General features: G+C 40.3%; 1 protein-coding gene across 9 annotated transcripts; it reads left to right on the top strand.

Moving 5' to 3' along the window:
* On the top strand, positions 1-27,636 carry LOC136680145 (uncharacterized). Of its 9 annotated transcripts, XM_066658529.1 has the most exons (19): positions 1-25; positions 121-180; positions 21,245-21,359; positions 21,640-21,747; positions 21,836-21,889; positions 21,968-22,039; positions 22,244-22,621; positions 22,699-22,800; positions 22,916-23,148; positions 23,238-23,416; positions 23,497-23,578; positions 23,653-24,003; positions 24,105-24,222; positions 24,358-24,449; positions 24,565-24,682; positions 25,193-25,297; positions 25,988-26,152; positions 26,568-26,750; positions 27,030-27,636. In XM_066658529.1, the coding sequence occupies exons 5-18, from the start codon at positions 21,853-21,855 to the stop codon at positions 26,732-26,734; spliced, it is 2,199 nt and encodes a 732-aa protein (XP_066514626.1). In that variant the 5' UTR covers positions 1-25; positions 121-180; positions 21,245-21,359; positions 21,640-21,747; positions 21,836-21,852; the 3' UTR covers positions 26,735-26,750; positions 27,030-27,636. The 9 variants fall into 9 exon arrangements, with proteins under 9 accessions (XP_066514626.1, XP_066514624.1, XP_066514630.1 ...); XM_066658527.1 differs by lacking the exon at positions 1-25 and having other exon boundaries at positions 92-180; XM_066658533.1 differs by lacking the exons at positions 1-25; positions 121-180 and adding an exon at positions 18,818-19,057.

Below are 27,636 nucleotides of genomic sequence, written 5' to 3'. Positions count from 1 at the left end.
AAGCATTTTAGACAGCTGAAATTCGGTGTGGCTTTTTTGAATTTGTTCTGAAAAACGTGAGTTGGTGTTGTGGGCTGTGTGACAAGAAGTTTGTGCAGTCAACTAATACGTTGTGATTAGCAGCTATCGGATTCTGGAGTTTTCAAGCCCCAAAGAGCAGAGGAGCGCGCGCCATGTCAGGTTGGTAACAGTCATTTTGTTTGAAGTTTGTGTTTTTTTCTTTAGCCATCTCAAGTGAACAAAGTCATCAAAACTTTTTATTGCATTAGGCTTACTTTTCTAATGTTTGCTGCAGCTAGCCAACGTGTCATTATGATGAATAGCAAGTGTTCTACTTAGCTTTTAACCCACATTATGTAATGTCTGAGCTAATAGCCAGGTTGTTAAATTTTGAAATTTGAATAATTACTTACAGTCTACTTGAGGTTGAGAAGTAAAATGTTTCTATCATTGTTTCTCAATATGACAACTTTAGAATGTGATCATATACTTTGATATATGAATCACGCTATATTATAGGGTAAGTGTACTTTTAAGGCCACCAAAATCAGGTTTTCAGGTATGTTTAATAGATATTCTTCTGATTTCTATTTGATATCTGTGGGGAAAAGGCAAGGTCATTTGAAAATGTATGCATTTGTTTATGTACATGTTTAGAATATTAAATGGTGATATTTTATGAAATATGTCAGAAGTGTGGTATGGACCTTATTGACAAAATAAAAATGTTGTTGATTAAGGAGGCCTTGACTTACATAGGGGTGTGATTATTTTCGTAACTGGGATTTTCTCTCAATAGAGTTAATGGTGTTGAATATAGATTCTTATAAACTAGGTGCACTGGGATAGACACTTGACTCCCACAATACACACTCCAGCCACTGGGGGGGGGTCTTACTTTTCTTGAGATCTTGAAGTGGAGCCTTTAAAGGGGAGGACCTCTGGTTTTGGAGGCCAGATACCGGAGCGTCGTTTTGGATATATATAAGATGGTGGAAGTTTTGGCGCTGATTTTTCTCTAGCACTCTGGAAACTGTTGCACCTCCAGATTACTACCTACCCTTTTGAATAATCTCTACATGCTTGGGCTGGTCGACCATGGAGTCAGCGCTTGGGTTCTTCGAGGATCTTTAGGTAAGAAGAGTGAACCCTCCCAAGTTCTCATTTCATCACAATAGATTTCAACACCTTATTTTCGTGATCTAATTGTTGGCTGTGTGATTGTAACTTGATAGTTTTGTGCTCTGTTGAGGTTAGCTGTTTGCTAAGGTGGGTATTGGATTGCAGAGTTGCTTGATTGTATACAGTCTAGACCTTTGGTAATTGGGTATGTTTGGTTGAGTTCTCAGGAAATCTGATTTGGTGATGTTGATTTGACTCAAAAATACCTGTTGGAAATTGTGGCCTACTTGGGGCTTCTTGAGTTGTATGTGTTCTTTCAGAAGTCCTATGAGAGGACTTGAGGTAAGGTGGCCAAAATTGTCAAGTACTTTTAGTTTTGTAGTCATACTTTGGTGGTACTTAGGGATTTTAGGCCAATAGGGGAATATAGGTTACCTCTTGGTGTTTGAATTTTAGTAGCCTTAGAGTTAGGGGTCTCTGGTCTGTCCTCATTTCGGCTGGGGGGCTTTTGGTATTTTTTTAATTTTTTCCCAAAAATGTCTCAGTTTGATCCGGAAAGTTTTATCCAAGCCCATCTGCAGACAACGGACTGGATAAAATTAAAGAAGCCTCAGTTGCTCCAGCTTGCTGAATATTATGAGATTGAGGTAGATTCAGAGTTGAATAAAATTAAGATAGTAGATCCTTGCTCAGTCCCTAGGTTTGAGTGACTCCATCATTGAGGCAAGATTGGCTAGGGAACAAGCAGAGAAGGGTAGGCGAGAGAAGGAGAAGGATAGTTTGCGGGAGCTGGAGTTAGCTAAGATTGAGTTGGAGAAGGTTAAACTCTCGCAGATGGAGAGTCAACAACAGCGCAGACATGAGACTCGGTTTGATGTATCCAAATGTCTACATCTAATGCCAAAATTTCAGGAAGACGAGGTAGATGTGTTTTTTGATGCCTTTGAGAATATAGCCACGGAATTAGCTTGGCTGGAGAATTGTTGGACCGTTTTGGTTCAGAGTGTCCTGTAGGGGAAAGCTCGGGAGGCTTATGCAGCTTTGAATTCTGCACACTCCATGGAGTATGACACGGTGAAAACGGCAGTGAAGAATGCCTATGAAGTTGTGCCAGAAACTTACAGGCACAAATTCCGTTCTCTTAGACGTAAGCTAGCGGAAACCTATTTGGATGTAGCTAGGCAGCAGGAGGCAGTGTTTGAACGAAAGCATGTGAAGTTTATACTTTTGCAGATTTAAAACAGCTTGTTCTTATGGAACAGTTTAAAAATAGTCTACCTGTTCTTTAGGAAGTGTACATTCAGGAGCATGGGGCGACTGAAGTTAAAAAGGCTGCTATGATGGCAGATACTTACGAATTTACCCATAAGGAGTCGAGAGTGAAAGAGAGATCAGTGGTTGGAGAAAGGCTAATATAGAGGTTAAATCAGCAGAGACTAAAAGTCATAGGGAAGGGCCATCTGGCTCTAAACCTCATAGTCAACTTCAAAAACCTGTAAATTCTACTCCCTCGGGAGAAATAATCTGCCATTATTGTAGAAAACCTGGCCATATAAAATCAGGTTGTCCAGTTCTGCAGAAGTGCAGACGTGGGTCTTATACTGACTCTTCAAAATCTGTGGCATTGGTAGTTGGTTCAGAGAGGACTATTAGTTGTGTGGATCCTGAGTCTGAAATAACCCCCTCTCTGTATGATGGGTTTGTCTCCTGCTGTACAGTGTCCATTGGTTCTGGGGAGCCAGAAACCAAAATTAAAATTTTCAGGGACACTGGTGCAGTTCAGTCCTTGTTGTTACAAGGGGTTCGTGATTAGCCAGTTTCAATGACTCTTCAGTGTTGCTTCAGGGTGTGGGAAGTTTGTTTGGTGCCATGCCATTGCATAAAGTGTACCTAACCTCTAACTTGGTAAATGGCTATGTTAATGTAGCAGTAGTGCCATCATTACCAGTCCCTGGAGTTTCTATGCTAATGATCTTGCTGGGGTTCAAGTTTCGGTAACCCCTTTAATTAGTCACATGCCATGTGAGGTACCAGAAACAGAGGCTTTGGCCAGGGAGTATCCTGAGGTGTTTTCAACCTGTGTCGTTACCCGTGCCCAGTCTCGCCCCAAGGGGGTGGTTCCACAGAGAGGGCTGGAGGAGGCAGCATTTGAGCTTGGAGATACCTTCTTTGGAAAACTAGGTTAATCAGATGCAGCTCAGTTTAATAGGGAAACCTTAATCAAGGAGCTCAAGGAGGACCCTGAGTTGGCCTCATTGTGTAAGGGGGCTGGTACACGGGAGGAGACAGAGGAGTCGGCAGAGGTCTTCTATATGCATCAGGGAGTGCTTATGCGGAAGTGGAGGCCTCCTTATCATCCTGCTGTTGAAGATTGGAGTGTTGTGGAGCAGATTGTGTTGCTGAAGAGTTTTAGGTTGAAAGTGTTGCGCTTGGCACATGAAGCACCCATGGCAGGGCATGTGGGTATTCGTAAAGCCCAAGAGAGAGTCTTGCGTTATTTTTATTGGCCGAAGATGCATCGAGATGTAATCTCCTACTGTCGGACATGTCATGCTTGTCAGCTAGCCGGTAAGCCAAATCAGAAAGTGCCTTGTGCACCATTGTGTACTCTCCATTTTTGCGAGTGACGATAGATTGTGTTGGACCTTTGCACAAGACAAAAAAGGGTTATAAGTATCTGTTCACAATATTGGATGTGTGTACTAGATTTCCGGAGGCTGTACCCTCGAGAAACATTAAGGCAAGAACTATAATTGAGTGTTTGTTTCAGTTCTTTTCTCGGTGTGGGCTGCCTCGTGAGATTCAATCAGATTGTGGTTCAAACTTTACATCTGGTGTTTTCCAGGAAGTAATGTGTGAGCTAGATATTAAGCAAATTTGTATTCATTAAAGGAGCAGGAACACTCTTGTCTGTGATGTTTCTCTTTTCTCTGAGACCTCCTGTAACAAAATGCACATATGCCATTTGTTCAAAACTGTGATCTTCAAAATAAAATTTGGGCATTTAAACCATCTAACAGTGATTATGGAAAAGCGAAGAACCACTATGTTAGTACACAATAGGTTTCTGAACAGGGGCTCAAGCACTCATGAATAATAATTTACAAATAAACAAATAAGTGCTCATTTATTCTGGTTCATCCTGAGTAAACAGACCTCGGTGTGCATTTACCTCAGATCAGTATCTGGTAATGAGGGACAAACAGGTTTGTACTCACAGTAAAATCTTTAATGCTTTGTTTTAGACAGAACATTAGCTCAATATCTGCATTGATTGTCGAAGTTTGCAGGTATTTCATCGTTTTAAAACAGTAAAGTACAAAGAGAATTTGTGTGTGTAAAGTTGTTCACTCTTTAATGTTAAAATCTTTCCTGTCTCTCCGCTGCTGAGCTGCAAGTAGGTGTACGCATGTGTAGTCCAAAATGCCTTGGGCACTGAGTTGTCACTCAAAAACTCATTAGCCAATGGGAAGGTACCCCTGAGAAAACCCGCCCACACGAGAGCTTTTTGCCAAAACTGCTTGCAAAACTCAAGGATCCAGTGTACAAAACTCAGAGAGCTCGTGCACAGAACTCGTGCTGCTTGTGCACAAAACTCAGAGAGCACACGCAGAACTCAGAACTCACACACTAAAGCCATGGAGCGTTTCATATTTGGCACAAATCTGATTCCATAATCCTTGGAATCCTGAAGGTTCCAAAAAGCTGTGCAAGCCTATTCTATACTTCACTCAGCACATGGAGCATTTACAAAAGAGGCGTGAGCCTAATCTTTATTTTTTTTAGCACATCTGTAACATTCCAAAATGCTGCGAGAGCCAATTCTTAATTCTCGTAGCAACCGGAGCGTTAAAAAGGGTGGCGTGAGCCTACTGTTTATTTTTAGCGCATCCTGAAGATTCCAAAAAGCTGCAAAACCTGTTCTTAATTCTTGTAGAAACCGGAGCGTTCCAAATGATGACGTGAGCATGCTGTTTATTTTTAGCATGTGCTGAAGGTTCCAAAAAGCTGCACGAGACTATTCTCAATTCTCGTAGCAACCGGAGCGATCCAAGTGGTGACGCAAGCTTGTTTATTTTTAGCGAATCCTGTATGGAACCTGATTGGTGCCAAAAAGAATCGCACAAAAAAAAATTAACATCAAACGTAAAACTTAAAGGTTACCCTCTACTCATGTGTTTACCTAGCTTGACTGGAAATAGGAATCCCATCTTGATATATACAGTTATACATTTTATGGACTAGAAGAGGTCTCCATATCTCAGCTTTGGGATATGGTAGAGCGAAAATAACCACACCACTGTCTTTGTCAGGACTTCCCTGACACACGGTGTGGGTTTGGAGAAGATCTGAGGAGGTCACAGTTTTCACCCCAAAAAAAAAATAATAAAGGGTACCCCTTTGTGTTTTTTTTTTTATACTAAATTTTTGACCGTCTCAGACTTCTACCTCTACCTCTACCTTGCTAGATGTTTTTTTTTTTTTTTTAGCGCATCCGGAATCTTTCAAAATGTTGCGCAAGCCTATTCTTAATTCTCAAAGCATCCGCAGCATTCCAAATGGTGACGCAAACTTGTTGATTATTTTTAGTGAATCCTGTATGGAATCTGATTTGTGCCAAAAAGAATGCACAAAAAAAATTCATCTCAAATGTAAAACTTATAACTTGCAAACAAAAAATCCAGCTCTGACATTTGTGCTCCATGACTTTGTGCGTGAGCGCTGAGTTCAGCGCATGCTCTCTGAGTTTTGTGCGCCAGCTGCACGAGTTCTGTGCGTGCTCTTTGAGTTTTGTACGCCTTGTTCCTGAGTAACTGTAAACTGCTTATGCATGCAAATTCATTAACTACAGAACTTCAAATGTAAAAGATTATGAGGTTATAGTACAAACGATTATGCTACAACTGATGCTAAAGATCTCATCTAAATAACTTAAATTAACCTCCTATTTGCTTTTCTCCCTGCCCACCATTTTTCACTGCCCTACTCATTTTTTTTTACTACAGTCCATCTTTACATAATTACATAAAGAAAATGAATTAGTTCATGTTCATAGTTAATTTTGAAAAAAATGTACTAACTTCACAGCTCCAAAAATAAACTACTTCACGTGCTTTTGTTTATTTTTTTCTCTCAGTAAATAAGCTTCTATAGCTTTCATATAACCTTCTGCAACCCATTAATCACCAGCCAAAACTCACTGCTACTCACTAACAAAAAATGAGTGTATGTGAAATTATATATTCAAAATATTACTTTACACCAAAAAACCAGCACTGAGATTGAGAATGTATTTTAACCCACGTAGCTACTACTTTATGTCTTCTTAATGTGTTTAAGCAGTTTTATTTCTTATTTTATTTCTTATACTGAGGGAAGCGGTTCTGTGACATAAAAAATGCTCACATCGTCTTGTAAAATTCGCCATCAAACCACATAATTACTCAAATTAAAATACTCATGTATGAGCGATTGTCATGTCATTTAAATGTTTTCTATGTCAGAGGGGAAAAAAGAGCTAGCTAGAGTTAAACAGGTTAGCTAAAGTTTGTCATTTGGAAAAAAAACAAACAAACAAAACTAAAAACGGTTCAATATTACGTATGTACCATATAGCAGTTGATAGAATAACGTACATAACATTAACGATGTTGACTACATTTGGGCGATACCAAAATACATATGTATCCAAAAATAGAAGGTTAAATTGACATATTTATGGGATGAAGCTGTTCCCTGAGGCTGGTGAGAGCTGCTCGCGTGCCGCGGTCACTGAAAAGAGTGCGTAGCTTCATCGTCTTCTTCTTCTGTGTTTTTACATCAGTTCTCTTCTGCCACCTTCCGGTTTCTCACTCAGAGTTCATTCATTTTAGAGCTGTCGTTCCAGTCCAGTCGTCTTCACTTAAACTTAAATAACAATCTCCTCCCTTCAGCATGACACTGAATGTTTCCATATGTGTTTAATAAAATGCTCTGATCAGTGTAGTGTGCTAACTGCAATCCCAGTAAACATTTAGCCGTTGATTCAATGTTGAAATAATGTACTTGACTGTGGTCTAATCAACGTTTTTTTAAGGTTGAAAATGAAAATGAAACACTGACGTTGAAAAGACGACTAACTAAGTCACATTAAAGACGTCCTTTTAAAGCCGTTATTTCAATGTGGAAATCACGTACATAAATGTCATCCAATAAACTCTGGATTAAAGTTGAAAAGACATCCAAACATCAACTTTATTTGTATAGCGCCTTTTACAACTGACGTTGTCACAAAGCAGCTTCACAGTTTCAGAACAGAACATTTAAAACAAAGCCCAATGCGAGCAAGCGGAAGGCGACACTGCCAAGGAAAAACTCCCTCAAGGCTGGAGGAAGAAACCTTGGGAGGAACCAAGACTCACAAAGGAGACCCATCCTCCTCTGATCAAACTATAGATTGAATTTTAAATGATCACCAATGAATTGTCATTATGCTACATAATAATAATAATGATAATAATCATAATAGTGACATCAATCTTGGGGCATAATAATAGTGCATCAGATTTGGAAGAATCAGTCAATGTTGCTAATCTGAGTCCATTTCTACTTCAGTGTAGTTGATCATGGTGAGTGGTCAGAGGCTGGCAGCAGTAGATGGAGGTGAGCAGCTGGTCTGGTCTGGTCTGGGCCGCAGGAGAATCCAGCAAACAATCTTCCATCAGTGGGCCACCATTTTCTCAGAAAACAGTAAAGGGAAGCGGTTAGTTTAGTTGAGTGCAGCAGAGAAAAAGAGCATGTGACGGATCTGACTGTAACAGACTGGGAGGAGGGAAACCAGAAGGAGCTCAGGCAAGGACGTCCTTCAGCTCCAAAAAAGAGAAATTGTGAGCACATCATCCGCGTTTACCCTGATTCCCCATGTCCATGAGTTCCTGAAATGACAACCTTAAACTAGACAGAGGTTAGTTGCCAAAGGCTAAACTGAACAAGTGTGTTTTGAGCCTAGACTTAAACATAGTGACTGTGTCTGCGTCCCGGACACTAGCTGGAAGATTGTTCCAGAGCCGAGGGGCTTTGTAGGAGAAAGAGTTTACTCAAGTTTCTGCTGGAGCATTCTGATAAAAGTGCATTGCAATAATCTAATCTTGATGTAATAAAAGCGTGAACAAATTTTTCTGCATCTGGGTGGGATAAGGAATTTCTTAACTTAGCGAGGTTCCGAAGATGTAGGAAAGCTGTTTTTGTAATTTTACCTATATGCTGATCATGATGATAGATCTGAATCAATTATGGCACCCAGATTTTTAGCTGATGAGCTAGGGAGAACAGGGAAGTCAAAATTATGTATTAAGTCTGATACCTTATTTATAACAGGTTTTGGACCTAGAAGGAGAACCTCGGTTTTGTCGCTGTTTAGCAGAAGGAAATTGTATGACATCCAATGCTTCACTTCTTTAACACAGTCCTCCATTTTCTTTAGTGTAGGTTTGTCATCTGGTTTGGCTGATATGTATAACTGTGTGTCATCTGTGTAACTGTGGAAGGTAATGCCATGCCTGCTAATAACTCTGCCCAGTGGCAGCATTTATAATATGAATAGTAAAGGTCCTAGAATGGAAATTCCAGATCTCATTTTTTTCTTACAAAGAAGAAACATTATTTACTTTTACAAACTGGTAGCGATCCTTGAGATAAGACTTAAACCATGATAGGGCCGTTCCTGTTATTCCAACCATGTTTTTTAATCTTTCTAGCAGAATAGTATGATCACTTGTATCAAGAGCTGCACTGAGGTCGAGTAGAACTAGCATGGATACGCAGCCTCGATCAGAGGTGAGAAGAAGGTTGTTTGCTATCTTAACTAAAGCCGTTTCGGTGCTATGGTGTGGCCTAAAACCAGATTGAAATTTTTTATATATGTTATTCTTATGCAAGTATGAGGGAAGTTGTTGGACCACAACTTTTTCTAAGATCTTAAATATGAAGAGAAGGTCTGTAATTGGATAGTACACTAGGATCAAGATTCGGTTTCTTGATCAGGGGTTTAATAACTGCTAGTTTAAATGCTTTGTGTACGTGATCACATACAGTATAAGGGACGAATTTATGATTGTTAAAAGGGGATTGATTATGACTGGTAATACTTCTTTAAATAGTTTTGTTGGTATTGCATCAAGTGTGCAGGTCATACAAACAGGTCAATCCAATTCTAGCTGTGGTAGTGGGTCAAAGTCCTCTAGTCGTCCTTCTCTGTTTTGTTCTATATCATCCACACCAGATGACAGACAGGCTGGATTTAGTATATTGTTTGTCTAATATGTTCAATCTTATTGTTAAAAAAGTCCATAAAAGCATTGCTGGTGTGAACAGCTGGGATCTGTGTATCAGTAGCTGCCCGATTGTTTGTAAGTTTAGAGATTACATTAAAGAGTGCTCTAGGATTGTCTTTATTATTTTCAATCAGTGAGGCCAGATGTGCTGAACGTGCATTGACGAGCGCCCTTCTAAATTCGATAAGGCTGTTTTTCCAGGCACAGTGAAATACTTCCAGTTTAGTCGACCGCCATTTCCGCTCTAATTTCCTTACGGTTTGTTTTAAGGTGAGTGTTTCTTCATTATACCAGGGAGCGAGTTTTTTCTGTCGTAGCTTTTTACGCTTAAGTGGTGCTACACTATCTAAAGTTGATCAAAGTGTGTTATCTAAGTAGTCCATTAGTCTGTCCAGCTCCAGTGGGTCCGCTGGACTACTGACTGAGGTCAATAAATCAGTGATGTTTTCAGTAAATTTAGGGGAAGTAGATGGGGTTAGTGAGCGCTTTATATAGTAATGTGGGCATGTACATTTTTTTTTATATCTAAACTATTCATACGAAATTATGTAGTGGTCTGAGACTGTGGAAGACTGCGGGAGAATATTTAAGTTTTTTATGTTCGTGCCCAGGGTCAAAACCAAGTCTAGTGTGTGATTACAATAATGAGTAGGACCTGATACATTTTGTGTGAAACCAACAGTATCTATGATTTATGTGAATGTTCTTTTTTAGGGGATCATCACTTTTCTCAAAATGAATGTTAAAGTCTCCTACAATTATTAACGTATCACAGGACACTGCTAAATTAGCAGCTAGTTCACCAAATTCTTTTATAAATTCTGAATATGGCCCTGGTGGTCTATAAATGTTTAATAAGGAGATTGTGTTCTTATTTGTGGCGGGGTTAATTATGTTAATGTACATAATTTCAAAGGAAGTAAAGTTGTAACCATGTTTTTGGTTAATAATTAAATTATTTTTGTAAATTATACATAATCCACCCCCTTTGCCCGTCAGTCTGGGGCTGTGTACATATTTATAGCCTGTAGGAGTGGCTTGATTTAGTGCTAAATATTCATCATTTCAGACTGACAGACAGTCTTGATACTGTAACAAATGTTTATATTCCTTAGAGCAAGCTTTGTACATACACCCTTACTATGGGCAAACAAATGGCCATTATCTGTAAGTGTATCCTTAAAATCACTTACCTGTTCGCTGTGTAATCTACTTGCCTGGTTTGTGCTGGTGGGTGGGGTTAGTCAAGTCTGGCGCAGACGTCGGACATCCCATTCCCAATGTATTTTAATTGAATGCAATAGATTGGAAGTGGGACGTCGGACACGGAACTGACTGATCCCATTCCCAATGTATTTGAATTGAATGCAATAGATTGGAAGTGGGACGTCGGACCCGGAAGTGACCGATCCCACTCCCAATGTATTTGAATTGAATGCAATAGATTGGAAGTGGGACGGCAGACTCGGAAGTGACCGATCCCACTCCCAATGTATTTGAATTGAATGCAATAGATTGGAAGTGGGACGTCGGACTCGGAACTGACCGATCCGACTCCCAATGTATTTTAATTGAATGCAATAGATTGGAAGTGGGACGTCAGACTCGGAACTGACCGATCCCACTCCCAATATATTTGACTTGAAGTTAGGCTTACACAACTTCACAGGCTGTCTCGTGGGGTGTGCACAATAAACATATTAACATTTGGGGTCATTCGGACCCTTTTAAGGGGTGTCCAAAACCCATGAATGAAATTTGAATGGGAATAAATTGGGAGTGGGATGTCCAGAAACTGAGCTTGGGGGGGTCTACCGACTTCACGGCGTCGAGTACTGAATCATCTGAGTCCCCCAAACAACATATCAGAAGATGGGGTCACTGGGATCTTGCGTAGTATGTTATGTTCAGCAAATTTATTCATGAAAAATGTTTTCCTTTGTTTGCCCACTTCCAATCTATTCTAACCAAGTCAAATAAATTGCAAGTGGGATCTTACTTCCAATCTATTCCAGTCAAATCAAATAAACTGGAAGTGGGATCCCACTTCCAATTTATTTTACTATTTGGAATTTGGAAATCTTTGATTTTGGGGCCAGAACTGAGGCCTATATTGACAAATTGGGACCCTATCTCACTTCCAATTTATTCCAGTCAAATCAAATAGAATGGAAGTGGGATCCCACTTCCAATCTATTCTAACCAAGTCAAATTGGGGTCAATTTTGACAAATTGGGACCAATTTTGGACCCAATCTCACTATCCCATTTCCAATTGATTTCATTCAAGTCAAATAAATTGGAAGTGGGATCCCATGGAACATGTACATGACTTGGCTGAAATAAATTGGAAGTGGGATCCCATGAAACACGTACATGACTTGGCTGAAATGAATTGGAAGTGGGATCCCAATTCCAGTCTATTTCAGCCAAGTCAAATAAACTGGAAATGGGATACCACTTCCAATATATTCCAATATAGTAAAATAAATTGGAAGTGGGATCCAATTTCGAAAACTTTGACTTTGAGTATTTTGTGCCTGCTGCGAGATCTCTGAGGCTTTTCTTGCGAGCTTTGCGATCTCTTTGAGTGTTTTGTGCATGCTGCGAGATCTCTCTGAGGTTTTTCTTGCGAGCTTTGCGATCTCTCTGAGGTTTTTTTGTGAGCTTTGCGATCTCTCTGAGGCTTTTCTTGCGAGCTTTGCGATCTCTCTGAGTGTTTTGTGCATGCTGCGCGCTCTCTCTGAGGTTTTTTTGTGAGCTTTGCCATCTCTCTGAGGCTTTTCTTGCGAGCTTTGCGATCTCTGTGTGTTTTGTGCGTGCTACGCGATCTGTCTGAGGTTTTTTTTGTGAGCTTTGCGATCTCTCTGAGTATCTTGTGCATGCTGCGCGCTCTCTCTGAGTGTTTTGTGCATGCTGCGCGCTCTCTCTGAGGTTTTTTTGTGAGCTTTGCCATCTCTCTGAGGCTTTTCTTGCTAGCTTTGCGATCTCTCTGTGTTTTGTGCGTGCTGCGCGATCTCTCTGAGGCTTTTCTTGCGAGCTTTGCGATCTCTCTGTGTGTTTTGTGCGTGCTGCGCGATCTGTCTGAGGTTTTTTTTGTGAGCTTTGCGATCTCTCTGTGTGTTTTGTGCGTGCTGCGCGATCTGTCTGAGTTTTTTTTTGTGAGCTTTGCGATCTCTCTGAATGTATTGTGCATGCTGCGTGATCTGTCTGAGGTTTTTTTTTGTGAGCTTTGCGATCTCTGTGTGTTTTGTGCATGCTGCGCCATCTCTCTGATGTTTTTTTTGTGAGCTTTGCGATCTCTCTGTGTGTTTTGTGCATGCTGCGCGATCTGTCTGAGGTTTTTTTGTGAGCTTTGCGATCTCTCTGAGGGTTTTGTGCATGCTGCGCGATCTGTCTGAGTTTTTTTTGCGAGCTTTGCGATCTCTCTGAATGTATTGTGCGTGCTGCGCGATCTGTCTGAGGTTTTTTTTTGTGAGCTTTGCGATCTCTGAGTATCTTGTGCGTGCTGCGCACTCTCTCTGAGTTTTTTTTGTGAGCTTTGCGATCTCTCTGTGGGTTTTGTGCATGCTGCGCGATCTCTCTGAGGTTTTTCTTGCGAGCTTTGCGATCTCTGTGAGGTTTTTTTGTGAGCTTTGCGATCTTTCTGAGGCTTTTCTTGTGAGCTTTGCGATCTCTCTGTGTGTTTTGTGCATGCTGCGCGATCTGTCTGAGGTTTTTCTTGCGAGCTTTGCGATCTGTCTGAGGTTTTTCTTGCGAGCTTTGCGATCTCTCTGAGGTTTTTTTGTGAGCTTTGCGATCTCTCTGAGGTTTTTTTGTGAGCTTTGCGATCTCTCTGAGGCTTTTCTTGTGAGCTTTGCGATCTCTCTGTGTGTTTTGTGCATGCTGCGCGATCTGTCTGAGGTTTTTCTTGCGAGCTTTGCGATCTCTCTGAGGTTTTTCTTGCGAGCTTTGCGATCTCTCTGAGGTTTTTTTGTGAGCTTTGCGATCTCTCTGAGTGTTTTGTGCGGGCTGCGCGCTCTCTCTGAGGTTCTTTTGTGATCTCTCTGAGGCTTTTCTTGTGAGCTTTGCGATCTCTCTGTGTGTTTTGTGCGTGCTGCGCGATCTGTCTGAGGTTTTTTTTTGTGAGCTTTGCGATCTCTGAGTATCTTGTGCGTGCTGCGCGCTCTCTCTGAGGTTTTTCTTGCGAGCTTTGCGATCTCTCTGAGGTTTTTTTGTGAGCTTTGCGATCTCTCTGAGGCTTTTCTTGTGAGCTTTGCGATCTTTCTGTGTGTTTTGTGCATGCTGCGCGATCTGTCTGAGGTTTTTCTTGCGAGCTTTGCGATCTCTCTGAGGATTTTTTGTGAGCTTTGCGATCTCTCTGAGTGTTTTGTGCGGGCTGCGCGCTCTCTCTGAGGTTTTCTTGTGAGCTTTGCGATCTCTCTGTGTGTTTTGTGCGTGCTGCGCCATCTCTCTGATGTTTTTTTTTTGTGAGATTTGCGATCTCTCTGAGTGTTTTGTGGGTGCTGCGCGATCTGTCTGAGGTTTTTTTGTGAGCTTTGCGATCTCTCTGAGTGTTTTGTGGGTGCTGCGCGATCTGTCTGAGGCGTTTCTTGCGAGCTTTGCGATCTCTCTGAGGTTTTTTTGCGAGCTTTGCGATCTCTGTGTGTTTTGTGCGTGCTGCGCGATCTATCTGAGTTTTTTTTTGTGAGCTTTGCGATCTCTCTGTGTGTTTTGTGCGTGCTGCGCGATCTGTCTGAGGTTTTTTTTTGTGAGCTTTGCGATCTCTCTGTGTGTTTTGTGCATGCTGCGCGATCTGTCTGAGGTTTTTTTTTGTGAGCTTTGCGATCTTTCTGAGGCTTTTCTTGCGAGCTTTGCGATCTCTCTGAGGTTTTTTTGTGAGCTTTGCGATCTCTCTGAGTGTTTTGTGCGGGCTGCGCGCTCTCTCTGAGGTTTTTTTGTGAGCTTTGCGATCTCTCTGAGGCTTTTCTTGTGAGCTTTGCAATATCTCTGTGTGTTTTGTGCGTGCTGTTCGATCTCTCTGAGGCTTTTCTTGTGAGCTTTGCAATATCTCTGTGTGTTTTGTGCGTGCTGCGCCATCTCTCTGATGTTTTTTTGTGAGCTTTGCGATCTCTGTGTTTTTTTGCGAGCTTTGCGATCTCTCTGTGTGTTTTGTGCGTGCTGCGCGATCTCTCTGAGGCGTTTCTTGCGAGCTTTGCGATCTCTCTGAGGTTCTTTTGCGAGCTTTGCGATCTCTCTGTGTGTTTTGTGCGTGCTGCGCGATCTCTCTGAGGCTTTTCTTGCGAGCTTTGCGATCTCTCTGTGTGTTTTGTGCATGCTGCGCGATCTGTCTGAGTTTTTTTTTGTGAGCTTTGCGATCTCTCTGAATGTATTGTGCATGCTGCGTGATCTGTCTGAGGTTTTTTTTTTGTGAGCTTTGCGATCTCTGTGTGTTTTGTGCATGCTGCGCCATCTCTCTGATGTTTTTTTTGTGAGCTTTGTGATCTCTCTGTGTGTTTTGTGCGTGCTGCGCGATCTGTCTGAGGTTTTTTTTGTGAGCTTTGCGATCTCTCTGTGTGTTTTGTGCGTGCTGCGAGATCTCTCTGAGGCTTTTCTTGCGAGATTTGCGATCTCTCTGTGTGTTTTGTGCATGCTGCTCGATCTGTCTGAGTTTTTTTTTGTGAGCTTTGCGATCTCTCTGAGGGTTTTGTGCATGCTGCGCGATTTGTCTGAGGTTTTTTTTGCGAGCTTTGCGATCTCTCTGAATGTATTGTGCGTGCTGCGCGCTCTCTCTGAGTTTTTTTTTGCGAGCTTTGCGATCTCTCTGTGTGTTTTGTGCATGCTGCGCGATCTGTCTGAGGTTTTTCTTGCGAGCTTTGCGATCTCTCTGAGGTTTTTCTTGCGAGCTTTGCGATCTCTCTGAGGTTTTTTTGTGAGCTTTGCGATCTCTCTGAGTGTTTTGTGCGGGCTGCGCGGTCTCTCTGAGGTTTTTTTGTGAGCTTTGCGATCTCTCTGAGGCTTTTCTTGTGAGCTTTGCGATCTCTCTGTGTGTTTTGTGCGTGCTGCGCGATCTGTCTGAGGTTTTTTTTTGTGAGCTTTGCGATCTCTGAGTATCTTGTGCGTGCTGCGCGCTCTCTCTGAGTTTTTTTTGTGAGCTTTGCGATCTCTCTGTGGGTTTTGTGCATGCTGCGCGATCTCTCTGAGGTTTTTCTTGCGAGCTTTGCGATCTCTCTGAGGTTTTTCTTGCGAGCTTTGCGATCTCTCTGAGGTTTTTTTGTGAGCTTCGCGATCTCTCTGAGTGTTTTGTGCGGGCTGCACGCTCTCTCTGAGGTTTTCTTGTGAGCTTTGCGATCTCTCTATCTCTCTGATGTTTTTTTTTGTGAGCTTTGTGATCTCTCTGTGTGTTTTGTGCATGCTGCGCGATCTCTCTGAGGTTTTTTTTATGAGATTTGCGATCTCTCTGAGTGTTTTGTGGGTGCTGCTCGATCTCTCTGAGGCTTTTCTTGCGAGCTTTGCAATCTCTCTGAGTGTTTTGTGCGTGCTGCGCGATCTGTCTGACGTTTTTTTTGTGAGCTTTGCGATCTCTCTGTGTGTTTTGTGCGTGCTGCGCGATCTGTCTGAGGCTTTTCTTGCGAGCTTTGCGATCTCTCTGAGTGTTTTGTGCGTGCTGCGCGATCTGTCTGAGGTTTTTTTTTGTGAGCTTTGCGATCTCTCTGTGGGTTTTGTGCATGCTGCGCCATCTCTCTGATGTTTTTTTTGTGAGCTTTGCGATCTCTCTGTGTGTTTTGTGCATGCTGCGCGATCTGTCTGAGGTTTTTTTTGTGAGCTTTGCGATCTCTCTGAGGGTTTTGTGCGTGCTGCGCGATCTGTCTGAGGTTTTTTTTTGTGAGCTTTGCGATCTCTGAGTATCTTGTGCGTGCTGCGCGCTCTCTCTGAGTTTTTTTTGTGAGCTTTGCGATCTCTCTGTGGGTTTTGTGCATGCTGCGCGATCTCTCTGAGGTTTTTTTGTGAGCTTTGCGATCTCTCTGAGGCTTTTCTTGTGAGCTTTGCGATCTCTCTGTGTGTTTTGTGCATGCTGCGCGATCTGTCTGAGGTTTTTCTTGCGAGCTTTGCGATCTCTCTGAGGTTTTTCTTGCGAGCTTTGCGATCTCTCTGAGGTTTTTTTGTGAGCTTTGCGATCTCTCTGAGGCTTTTCTTGTGAGCTTTGCAATCTCTCTGTGTGTTTTGTGCGTGCTGCGCCATCTCTCTGATGTTTTTTTTTTTTGTGAGCTTTGCGATCTCTCTGAGTGTTTTGTGCGTGCTGCGCCATCTCTCTGATGTTTTTTTTTTTTTGTGAGCCTTGCAATCTCTCTGTGTGTTTTGTGCATGCTGCGCCATCTCTCTGATGTTTTTTTTGTGAGCTTTGTGATCTCTCTGTGTGTTTTGTGCGTGCTGCTCGATCTGTCTGAGGTTTTTTTTGTGAGCTTTGCGATCTCTCTGTGTGTTTTGTGCGTGCTGCGCGATCTCTCTGAGGCGTTTCTTGCGAGCTTTGCGATCTCTCTGTGTGTTTTGTGCATGCTGCTCGATCTGTCTGAGTTTTTTTTTGTGAGCTTTGCGATCTCTCTGAGGGTTTTGTGCATGCTGCGCGATTTGTCTGAGGTTTTTTTTGCGAGCTTTGCGATCTCTCTGTGTTTTGTGCATGCTGCACGATCTGTCTGAGGTTTTTTTTGTGAGCTTTGCGATCCCTCTGTGTGTTTTGTGCATGCTGCACGATCTGTCTGAGGTTTTTTTTGTGAGCTTTGCGATCTCTCTGTGTGTTTTGTGCATGCTGCTCGATCTGTCTGAGTTTTTTTTTGTGAGCTTTGCGATCTCTCTGAGGGTTTTGTGCATGCTGCGCGATTTGTCTGAGGTTTTTCTTGCGAGCTTTGCGATCTCTCTGAGGTTTTTCTTGCGAGCTTTGCGATCTCTCTGAGGTTTTTTTGTGAGCTTTGCGATCTCTCTGAGGCTTTTCTTGTGAGCTTTGCGATCTCTCTGTGTGTTTTGTGCATGCTGCGCGATCTGTCTGAGGTTTTTCTTTCGAGCTTTGCGATCTCTCTGAGGTTTTTCTTGCGAGCTTTGCGATCTCTCTGAGGTTTTTTTGTGAGCTTTGCGATCTCTCTGTGTGTTTTGTGCGGGCTGCGCGCTCTCTCTGAGGTTTTCTTGTGAGCTTTGCGATCTCTCTGTGTGTTTTGTGCGTGCTGCGCCTTCTCTCTGATGTTTTTTTTTTTTGTGAGCTTTGTGATCTCTCTGTGTGTTTTGTGCATGCTGCGCGATCTCTCTGAGGTTTTTTTTATGAGCTTTGCGATCTCTCTGAGTGTTTTTTGCGTGCTGCTCGATCTCTCTGAGGCTTTTCTTGCGAGCTTTGCGATCTCTCTGAGTGTTTTGTGGGTGCTGCGCGATCTGTCTGAGGCGTTTCTTGCGAGCTTTGCGATCTCTCTGAGGTTTTTTTGCGAGCTTTGCGATCTCTGTGTGTTTTGTGCGTGCTGCGCGATCTGTCTGAGTTTTTTTTTGTGAGCTTTGCGATCTCTCTGAGGTTTTTCTTGCGAGCTTTGCGATCTCTCTGAGGTTTTTTTGTGAGCTTTGCGATCTCTCTGAGTGTTTTGTGCGGGCTGCGCGCTCTCTCTGAGGTTTTTTTTTTTGTGAGCTTTGTGATCTCTCTGTGTGTTTTGTGCATGCTGCGCGATCTCTCTGAGGTTTTTTTTATGAGCTTTGCAATCTCTCTGAGTGTTTTTTGCGTGCTGCTCGATCTCTCTGAGGCTTTTCTTGCGAGCTTTGTGATCTCTCTGAGTGTTTTGTGGGTGCTGCGCGATCTGTCTGAGGTTTTTTTGTGAGCTTTGCGATCTCTCTGAGTGTTTTGTGGGTGCTGCGCGATCTGTCTGAGGTTTTTTTGTGAGCTTTGCGATCTCTGTGTTTTTTTGCGAGCTTTGCGATCTCTCTGTGTGTTTTGTGCGTGCTGCGCGATCTCTCTGAGGCGTTTCTTGCGAGCTTTGCGATCTCTTTGAGGTTTTTTTGCAGCTTTGCGATCTCTCTGTGTGTTTTGTGCAAACTGTGCGCTCTCTCTGAGGTTTTTTTTGCTTTGCGATCTCTCTGAGTATCTTGTGCGTGCTGTGCGATCTGTCTGAGGTTTTTCTTGCGAGCTTTGCGATCTGAGTGTTTTGTGCAAACTGCTGGCTCTCGCTGAGTGTTTTGTACGTCCTGCGGGCTCTCGCTGAGGTTTTTCTTTGCACTGTAAAATGTGATAAGTTGATCTTACTTAAAGGAATTTAGGAATCCGGTTGCCTTGAAATAGTTAAGTAAATATAACTATTATTTTGAAGTTATGTTAACTTAATGTCTATCATTTAAGTGTACTTAAAACCAACCTGGTCTCATGGGTTATACGTACCTCTGAACACTTTTTTGCAGAGGACCAAATACGTACTGACTGGTACATTTTGGTGCCGATTTTAGAAGCAAATCTCCACAGGGGGTGCTAAAGAGAAATGCAGACTAATGAAAAACTGTGATGGTTTTTCTATTAAAACTCTGGTTGACGTTAGGATTTTTGAAGCTGTTAATCGTCACTGTTAATTTTTTGTTAATGTTTAGAATAGTTTGGGATCGCCCATGATGACTGTCTGTTCTTGAGTGAGCAAATCAACTAACTATTGCCTCCTGTAACGTAGCATCTGTGTAGGTGAAGCTATATCGTTTAGTCTGGTTGATGGAGCAGATTGTGCACTTTTTTGCTACCAAACTAAAGGTTCCCATAACCTTTTACCTAGACATATCGGGGAACGAGACGTGCTGTCTACTGATTAAATTATTAAATCGCATGAGTGACTTTTTAAATTACGTGTCTTGTCGTCAGGCGACACCTGAGCATATACGTAGCTTTAGATACGTTTTGTAGCCTGGTGGCTAATGAGTTGGCGTTTGCTAAATAAAACGGTCAGTGTGTTTCTGTGGCCGTAACGATGTACTTTGTAAACACCATCGCTCTTGTTATGTTACAAGAATGTAAAAGATATCGTGGCTCAGTCAGTGGAAAAATAACAGCGTACTTCGGTTGCTATGGTAACAACGAGTCTATGGCTGTGTCTGAAACTTGAAGGTATGTGCCTTGACCTCTTGTTGCCTATGTAGGGCCTTAGAAGGTAGCATTGAGATAAAGGTATTTGAAACCAAATCTCTTTTGGGACACATTCAGCAGGCATTAATTCATTAACAATATTCCAACAGCTTACATCTAGCTCTCAGTGTACATTTAAAAAGTGGCCAAACCGAGTTTTAAAATGCATTAATTAAATATTGGATTTGGGACACTACTTCATACCGTCCTGCTTAGCTTGTGTTGGCAGCATTTCTTCGTCTATTTAGTATTATTATTATTATTATTATTATTATTATTATTATTATTATTGTCATTGTTATTGTCGTTATTATGATTAATGATAATAATAATAATAATAATAATAATACTTTTGTCGCACATTTATAAGCAAATAAATAAACTACATATTCCATTTAAAGAAAATAAGTTAATAGGAAAAAAGAAGCAGAATCTTTTGAAAAAATAAATTTCTTTAGAAATGTAAAATTGAGGCTGTACGGAGTTCCGCATGATTGGTTTTAAGTAGGCCGTTAATCAGTGCAACACCGTGCTTAACGGGAGCAGGAGTGAGCGAGTGAGCGAGTGTGTAAAACTTTGTCACGTTAGTAATGAATGGTACACATTTATATGAGATTAGTAAGAATTATTAAATGTGTGCTGAACTTTTCTACGCTGTGTTCAACTTAAATACGCTGTTAATGTTACAGCAGTATGTTTACACACGGGACCGATTCCCTCCAGTCCACCTTAAATTCAGCCTTTAAACTACTCGTTTTTATCCATTTTCACATGCTTTATTGTTATGCTCTTTAAATGTTGTGTATAACTGATAACCACATCTCATAAACTTTTCCTGCCCTCAACTTGTAACTTGTAATGTAACGTTAACTTAAAATACTTTAAAAACATAATTTAGTGAGTAAGGTGGACATGATTTACTTTTTGCGCGTTTTCATAGACACTTTCGGTGTGCGCATGTGTGAAAATGTGCCTGTGTCTGCTTGTACTTTTGTTTGCGTGTTTGTATTTAAATCGCATGAGTGACTTTTTAAATTAGCCTGGTGGCTAATGAGTTGGCGCTTGCTAAATAAAACGGTTAGTGTGTTTCTGTGGCCGTAACGATGTACTTTGTAAACTCCATCGCTCTTGTTATGTTACAAGAATGTGAAAGATATCGTGGCTCCGTCAGTGGAAAAATAACAGCGTACTTCGGTTGCTATGGTAACAACGAGACTATGGCTGTGTATGTTTGTGTGTCTGCGCGTGCTTGTGCGTTTGTTTGCGTATGTGTACATATACGCCTGTCCATCTATTCGTGTCGTGGATGTACGTACGTTTGCTCATGTTTGTACCTTTGTTTCTTGTGCTCTTGTTTGTGAATGAGCCCGTATGTGTTGAGAGTTGCTGTAAAGTAGTCTCTATATATTTATCCGTATTAAAACCACAGATCCCATGAATCTGCCAAACTATTCGGTACTGTAGTTATAAGAATGTCATAAGAATTAATTGTTTTGGCAGATGACGGACACACAAATCCACTAGTTAGATAAGGTGTGTGTCAGAGGACAAATTTTTATTGTCCCTTGGAAAATAAACGAGGCTTTGTAATCCAGTATTTTTTTAAATGCTGTTCACAAGTAGGAAGTTAATAAAAGTAGGAAGTATAAAATCCACTACTTAAATATTTTAATTTAAAATGTAATTTATCTTGTGACCCTCAGGTGTAAAAACATGGCTGAAAAGAGATCATCTGGTAAACCTGCACAAGAGGACAGAACGGAGGAGGAATTACAACTTGATATTGATGAACTAATGGCTGATTTGGAAGAGATGAAGGTAATTTGTATGAAAATAATTACTGCATCAAACAGTATTTCACAACTCCTTCTCTGCATGGACATTTTATAAGTATGTTGTTTCCTTGTTATAATCATTAATTTTGTTCTTGCAAGTATTTGAGGGTCACTAACAATGAAATTACTGCATTCAAAAAATTATTTATGAATTATTTAGGAATTTAATAGCACTGTTATTAAGTATTTGTGCTTTTTGCAAAATGCTATTTTCTGAAATACCACATTGTTCTACCTCTTAAATGTTTATATGAGTAATATAGAATGAAGAAGTAGTTGAACCAAAAAAAAGCATGTTGAGCCAAAGGTGCGCTGGAAAAAGAGAAATAAAGAAGGATACTTGGTCTATGAGAGGCGAAAACAAAAGAAGGGTATGTTTTGATGTTTTTGATCCTTTGCTCTTTGTGAATTATTTTAGAACTCATTCAATCATAAACTTTTGGATTTGGTTTACTCTAGATCAGTCTCGACGTTCCATGGCTTTTGCAAGTAACCTACAGGAACTTGAGATTGGTAAGCCATTTTTAATTTATGGTAATGTACAAATGGTAATGTATTTATTGAATTAAAAAAAAAATCATATAATTCCAGAAACTGCAAACACATCTAAACCTTCAACTAGCAAACAAGACCTGGCAGATGTAGATGTACAACAAGTTATAGGTGAATATTTTTTATACTTAATGTCATTTTATATTTATTGTAGCACTGTCTTCATTAAGTTCCACTGAATTAGTTACTTTCTGTTTGCACTCGAGAAATAATGTCTTTTTTAAAATTAAATAGGACTGTCTGTTCTCAATGAACAAGCTCATAATGTAAGGAATTGCTGAATGTTTATTAATTAATTTTATTTATTTTTGCAAGATTTACAACTACAACTACTCCAGGATACACTGGACTGTGATGTTGCAGAACCCAGATCCACAGCATCTCACAATTGGGCATTAAGGCAAACTTTGTCTGAAGATCGCTGGCGGGAAGCAAGACCTAAACTCCTTGACAGTTTGCTAGCTTCAGGTCATGTACATCATGGGTATTGTGATCACTGTAAATCAAAAGAAGCAGTGATCAGATGCAAGGAGTGTTTGCCAAAATCCAGTTTCTGTGGAAATTGGGATATTTCCACACACAAATATCTTGTCTTTCACAACAGAGAGACTTTTGTTGATGGGTTCTATAAAACTCTCCCGCCATCAACTGCTGTGCAAGACATCAGTGGACAAAATGTCCTATTTGAACAAGGTAAGAACTACTTAAAAATTAAAAGCATGTTCATATTTTCCCATTTTTGTAGTCAATATATTATTCCGTTCTGATAGCGTGTTTGATGGCAATTACACAACCAGACAGAATCTGTGATTGTGACACTCACAACCTGTCCATTGATACTGGACGACCAGTTGTACTCATCTGTATTAATGGTATGTGAAACTCAGAGTATTTTTATTGTATATTAGGTTAACCTGCTGACATACAGTATGTGTTGATAATCACTGTGTATGTCCTGTATTTTGTTTTCTTTTTAATTGTGTACAGGTCGCTATGATCTCTTTCTGCCTGTAGTGAATTGCAGAACATGTCTTGTGTCATGGACACCTGAGGTACGGGATCTGCTTTTTAGTGGTTACTGGCCAGGAACAGTTGCGTTTCAAACTGTATACCAGGTAGACCTTTTCAGGTCTTTTGAGGAACTAAAGATCACTTCACCTGGGCTTTCAAGACAAGCATTTGTAAAAATGTTACAACAGCGCTCACAACTATTTGGAAGGGTAAGACTGTTGGAAGGCTGTATGTCCACTGCAATTGTCCTGTCTGCAGTTTGGCATGTAACCATGTTTCATTATTTTCCTAATTCCAGAGTGGCAACATATGTGGTGATGTCTTCCAAAAAGCTTTTCTTGAATGGACATACTGTCGTCATGAAAAAGAAAAACTCTGTGGAATTGACCACTTCTCTTGCCCAGCTTGCACCCCAGATACAGTTGCTGTGTCTGCTGATGGAAACAGAAAACTATATTGTTTCAGCAAAACAAAGGGGTATATTATAATTGAGAACATTTTCACTGTATAGAACTTGTGACTGTCTCTTGTAGCATTAAAATATTTTCTTTATGTAGGGTAGAGGAGCAACCATTTTTTGATGGTGATTTTCTGGCTGTAGCAACTTTTGTTGACTGTATTCGTGAGAAGACCAAGGCGGTAAGAAATGTCTTTGGACTGTACACAGTAAATCAGTATTTGCATACATATCTTACATTGACATTGTGTTACAGGTACATGGAAAAGGCATCTGTGGAAAGTCAACATGGGCTGCAGCTAGGGAGACCTCTAAAAAGACAAACACAAAATGCGATGAAGAGGGCCTAGAGGTCGCAGTTTGCAGACACTGTATATTGCTTAGAGGTCTGAACATGTTTAGGGGGGAAATATTTGCTTACCCTCTGTTTTTGCAAAAAGAACTTGCAGCTAAAACAAATTGCCATTTCTTCTGCACTGACATAATGTGTCGGTATTGGCCCTATCTGCAAAAGGTGGCTCATGTGTTCCCAGAATTAAAAATCTTGACTCAGATGAAGCCTTTTCTCTCGGTTATGCATGCAAAGGGGCACTCTACAAAATGTGAGGTAATTGTATATTCCTCAACTAACAGGTAAGTTCTTTGACATGTTGATGTTGTTGTTAAACTCGATATTTATATTCTTGACATCTGATGTATATTCTATAGGTTCAGTGGGGTGGCAAAAATCAAACAGGGGCAGGTACTACCCTAGGTGAAGAAGTTGAACAAGTTAACAGCTTTTTGTCACGAGTGGCTCTAACTACGAAGTACATGAGTAAGGCTGGTAAGAGAACCTTTATTTACAGTTCTCATGTATTGTGCTCAGTTTTTGGCATTATAAACTGCTTGGTTGTTTCTTTACTCATACTTAGTGACTTGCTTATAGTTGAGCAGCACTTTTATTCTTTCATCATCACAGCACGGGTAGACATGATCACTTTGCATGCCAGGGGATGGAATGAGCGAAAGAAAAGAAACCTGCACAAGTACTTGTATAAACGCTATGTGAAGGTAACTGTGAAAGATTTTATTTATTTCAAACTGACTTAAGTCTGCTAATGATTTTCATACCTAATAATAGTATTGCCAAAGGTTTGTTTAACTTTCAATTTATTATACTTTTGAGATTTTACAAACAAGTAAGGAGGTCAAAGAGGACATTGAGGCTATAAAGAAAAGCACAGGAAAATCCGATGAGGAACTACAGCAGTGGGTCACTGATGTAAAACAGTGGGCAGTTGACAGTAAGTATTTACGTGTTGTTGCCTCTTGTGAATTGTAAAGAAGGATCACCATCATCAGTTTTTTTTTTTTTTATGTATTTCCATGCCTGCCGCCTTAACTGGCTAAAACTATCATGTGACCATGCCAGACAAAGATGCAATGTGTTGCATGATCAGTAACTGTTTTAAAAAGGTAAACCTAGGTGAGGTAGCTTTCTCATTCAAAACATTGAGATATTTATTAGTCACCATAAAACATAAAGGGCAAACTGTATACATGTTCTCTGATTCTTTGGCAGAAAGTTAGTGAATGTTCTTTTTTGACTTGTTCTTTTTTTTGACCTGTATTACAATTTCTCTTTATTTTTTGTAATTTAATTATTTTTTTTTTTTTTGCTTTTAGATTTGTTAGATTCATATTTAATGTAAATCACTTTTGTCAAAAAAATATAAATTGTGTTATTTTTCTTTTTTGTATATGGCACAGAAAATGCATGATACTGATTAAATACTTATATAAAAATGTTATAGCTCCAGATGACCTCAGCACAGATGATCCAGTGAGGTTGCAACATTTGATTGAAAGCCTCTTTTTGGGTATCCAGCAAAAAAAGCGGGATCTATATAGAGTAACCGGTAAGTATCCATGACCAAATTGCCTTACTGTCATCATGTATTTGGGTGACAATTTTTTTTTAAATGTGAGATATATATGCCCTATACATTTCTAGGAGTACAGAAAGTTACGCTCCTTTGACCACATATACGTGGTATGGTATTTGTTGACTACAATAAAACACGCACACACACTAGTGCACTCTATGGGTTGTGATCACACACCCAAAGTGGGGGGCAACAATCCCAGCACCCGGGGAGCAGTTATGGGTTCAGTGCCTTGCTCAAGGGCACTTCAGCCCAGTCTCTAACCATTAGGCCACGGCTGCCCTGTCAGATTTAAAGTCCTCTGTGGGAGTCCTGACCATTGAAGAAACAGTGTAATATGAGCATTTTGATTTGTTATGGTACACTGTATCAGTGTACACTGAGGAAACAACCCTACCTTCCAATGTCTGGTGTAAAAATAAGCATTCCTATGTTTAACATTACCTGACTGTCTGCACTACTGTTCTTTTTATTACCAGAAATTTATGATAGTGCTGAATTAATAAAAAGTAAAATTTCAGGTATTGAAGTATTCACAATTACTTTCTTAATTACTGATATACAGTATTGTTTATAAGGTGCCTTTTGAGTGTCCACTAATCAAACTTTATGCATATACTCCTGAAACCTCTTTTTAAATTTTTTTCATGAATTTTACTGCAGACCGTAACAAACAGCGACACAAGATCCGAAGACGGATTGCAGAGGATAAGATAAAGCTGTCTGATGCCATATCCCAATATAATGATCTTCCGACCAGCACAGAATCTGTAGATTCTGTTGAAGATCTTTTGGTATCAGAAAGTCCTATCTGGCCTTGGGATTCTGGTATGATACTTTTAACATGAATTATTTTAGTGAAACTTTATTGAGTACTTCATTGAACTCTGTCTTTGAAAGGTAAGAAGCCTATGTATTTTTCATTTGTTTTGGACTATAGAAGTGTGTGGATTTCCATGAAAATAAGATTTATATATTTACCCCTTTTTCACATACTTGAACTGTGCCATCCCTCCCATAGAGTGACCATCTCTCACACACTTCAGAAGTGACTCCATGCCTGACTCCTCTGATTATGGTGTCAAGGAGGGTCTCTGTCTTCTTTCTCCACACTTGTTGGCTTGTGTTGTCAGGACAGACAGCTGCACCACTAACATTTGCTTTTACTCCCAAAGGCATTAAGAAGTATTAATTAATGTATTTGAATAGGATATTTATATCAATGTGTTGTTTGTATTTCTAGAACTTGACACTTCTCTAGGCATGAAGAAGAAAGTTTTTGACAAGGTGATGCAGCTGGAGAGACTGATCGAAGAAGAGGCTATACTTTTGCGAGAAATGAAACAACATTGGAACCATCTTACAAGAACCTGCAAAGCTTTAAGGGACCAGGCTGGTGTAATATCATAAGACCTGGCAGCATACAGTGAGTATTCATTTCTTAATGTTGTTTGCTCCATATTAGATACATTCTTGAATCATTTTACAGATTATTTTTATGTCCACATTGAAGCATACTTTATGAACACAACCCAACATTCACAACTAGATCATACTTTTCAAACCCTAATACTATGATCAGATGAAGGCATGTTATTTGTGTATACTGCTTGACTATATATGTTCTTTCAACCTTGTACCATTTTTTACATTATATTTGGTGTTTAATTGTGCATTGTACTATATATCCCAATTTGATATTTAGGCTACTCTTGAGGAATTTCTGATCAAGCTTACCATGGCCTGCACAGTGCTGTCCTCCAAAAACTTGAGGAGCTTAAGACTGAGTTGTTAGCTGTGAAAGAAACATACCACCAAATAGTGGTTGGTCATCATGGCACTGTTGTGGAAGAAGAAAATGAAGACCCATATGAGGATGTTTCCACAGATGCATCTACAGATGATGAATTGTAGATTCCATCCACTGCAGTAGCCGAGTACATTTCAGATCTGTTTACATATGTACATTTTTTTTCTTAAACTTACATACATGTAAGCATACATATTTTTCACCTGAATAGGATTACGGTTGATTTTGATTATAATCATCTAAGTTTGATTATTTGATTATAGCTGTTGTGTCCAGAGTTAATATATGAGCATTCAACATTTTAGTTGATTATGGACGTTTGCATCTATTGAATGATTGCATCTGTTAATATTTTGTCCTCTACATATTTGCTGCATTGACTACATTGATTCAATCAAGATCACATGCTTTACATAAACTGTAGCTGAAACTGGGACCCTAATATTGCATGCTCAGTGATGTCCTTTTGATTATTTTTTTTTTTTCTTAATAAATAAGTATA

This window comes from Hoplias malabaricus, unplaced genomic scaffold (assembly GCF_029633855.1).
Source record: "Hoplias malabaricus isolate fHopMal1 unplaced genomic scaffold, fHopMal1.hap1 scaffold_41, whole genome shotgun sequence".
Classification (NCBI taxonomy): domain Eukaryota; kingdom Metazoa; phylum Chordata; class Actinopteri; order Characiformes; family Erythrinidae; genus Hoplias; species Hoplias malabaricus.
This window is presented reverse-complemented; position numbering and strand designations above follow the sequence as displayed.

What these genes read in the sequence shown, in the direction of transcription:
- LOC136680145 (XM_066658529.1), top strand. Translation starts at nt 21,853, where the DNA reads ATGGCTTTTGCAAGTAACCTACAGGAACTTGAGATTG. An exon ending in CCTACAGGAACTTGAGATTG is followed by an intron (nt 21,890 to 21,967) that starts GTAAGCCATTTT and finishes ATATAATTCCAG; the next exon opens with AAACTGCAAACACATCTAAA. An exon ending in AAAACAGTGGGCAGTTGACA is followed by an intron (nt 24,683 to 25,192) that starts GTAAGTATTTAC and finishes AAAATGTTATAG; the next exon opens with CTCCAGATGACCTCAGCACA.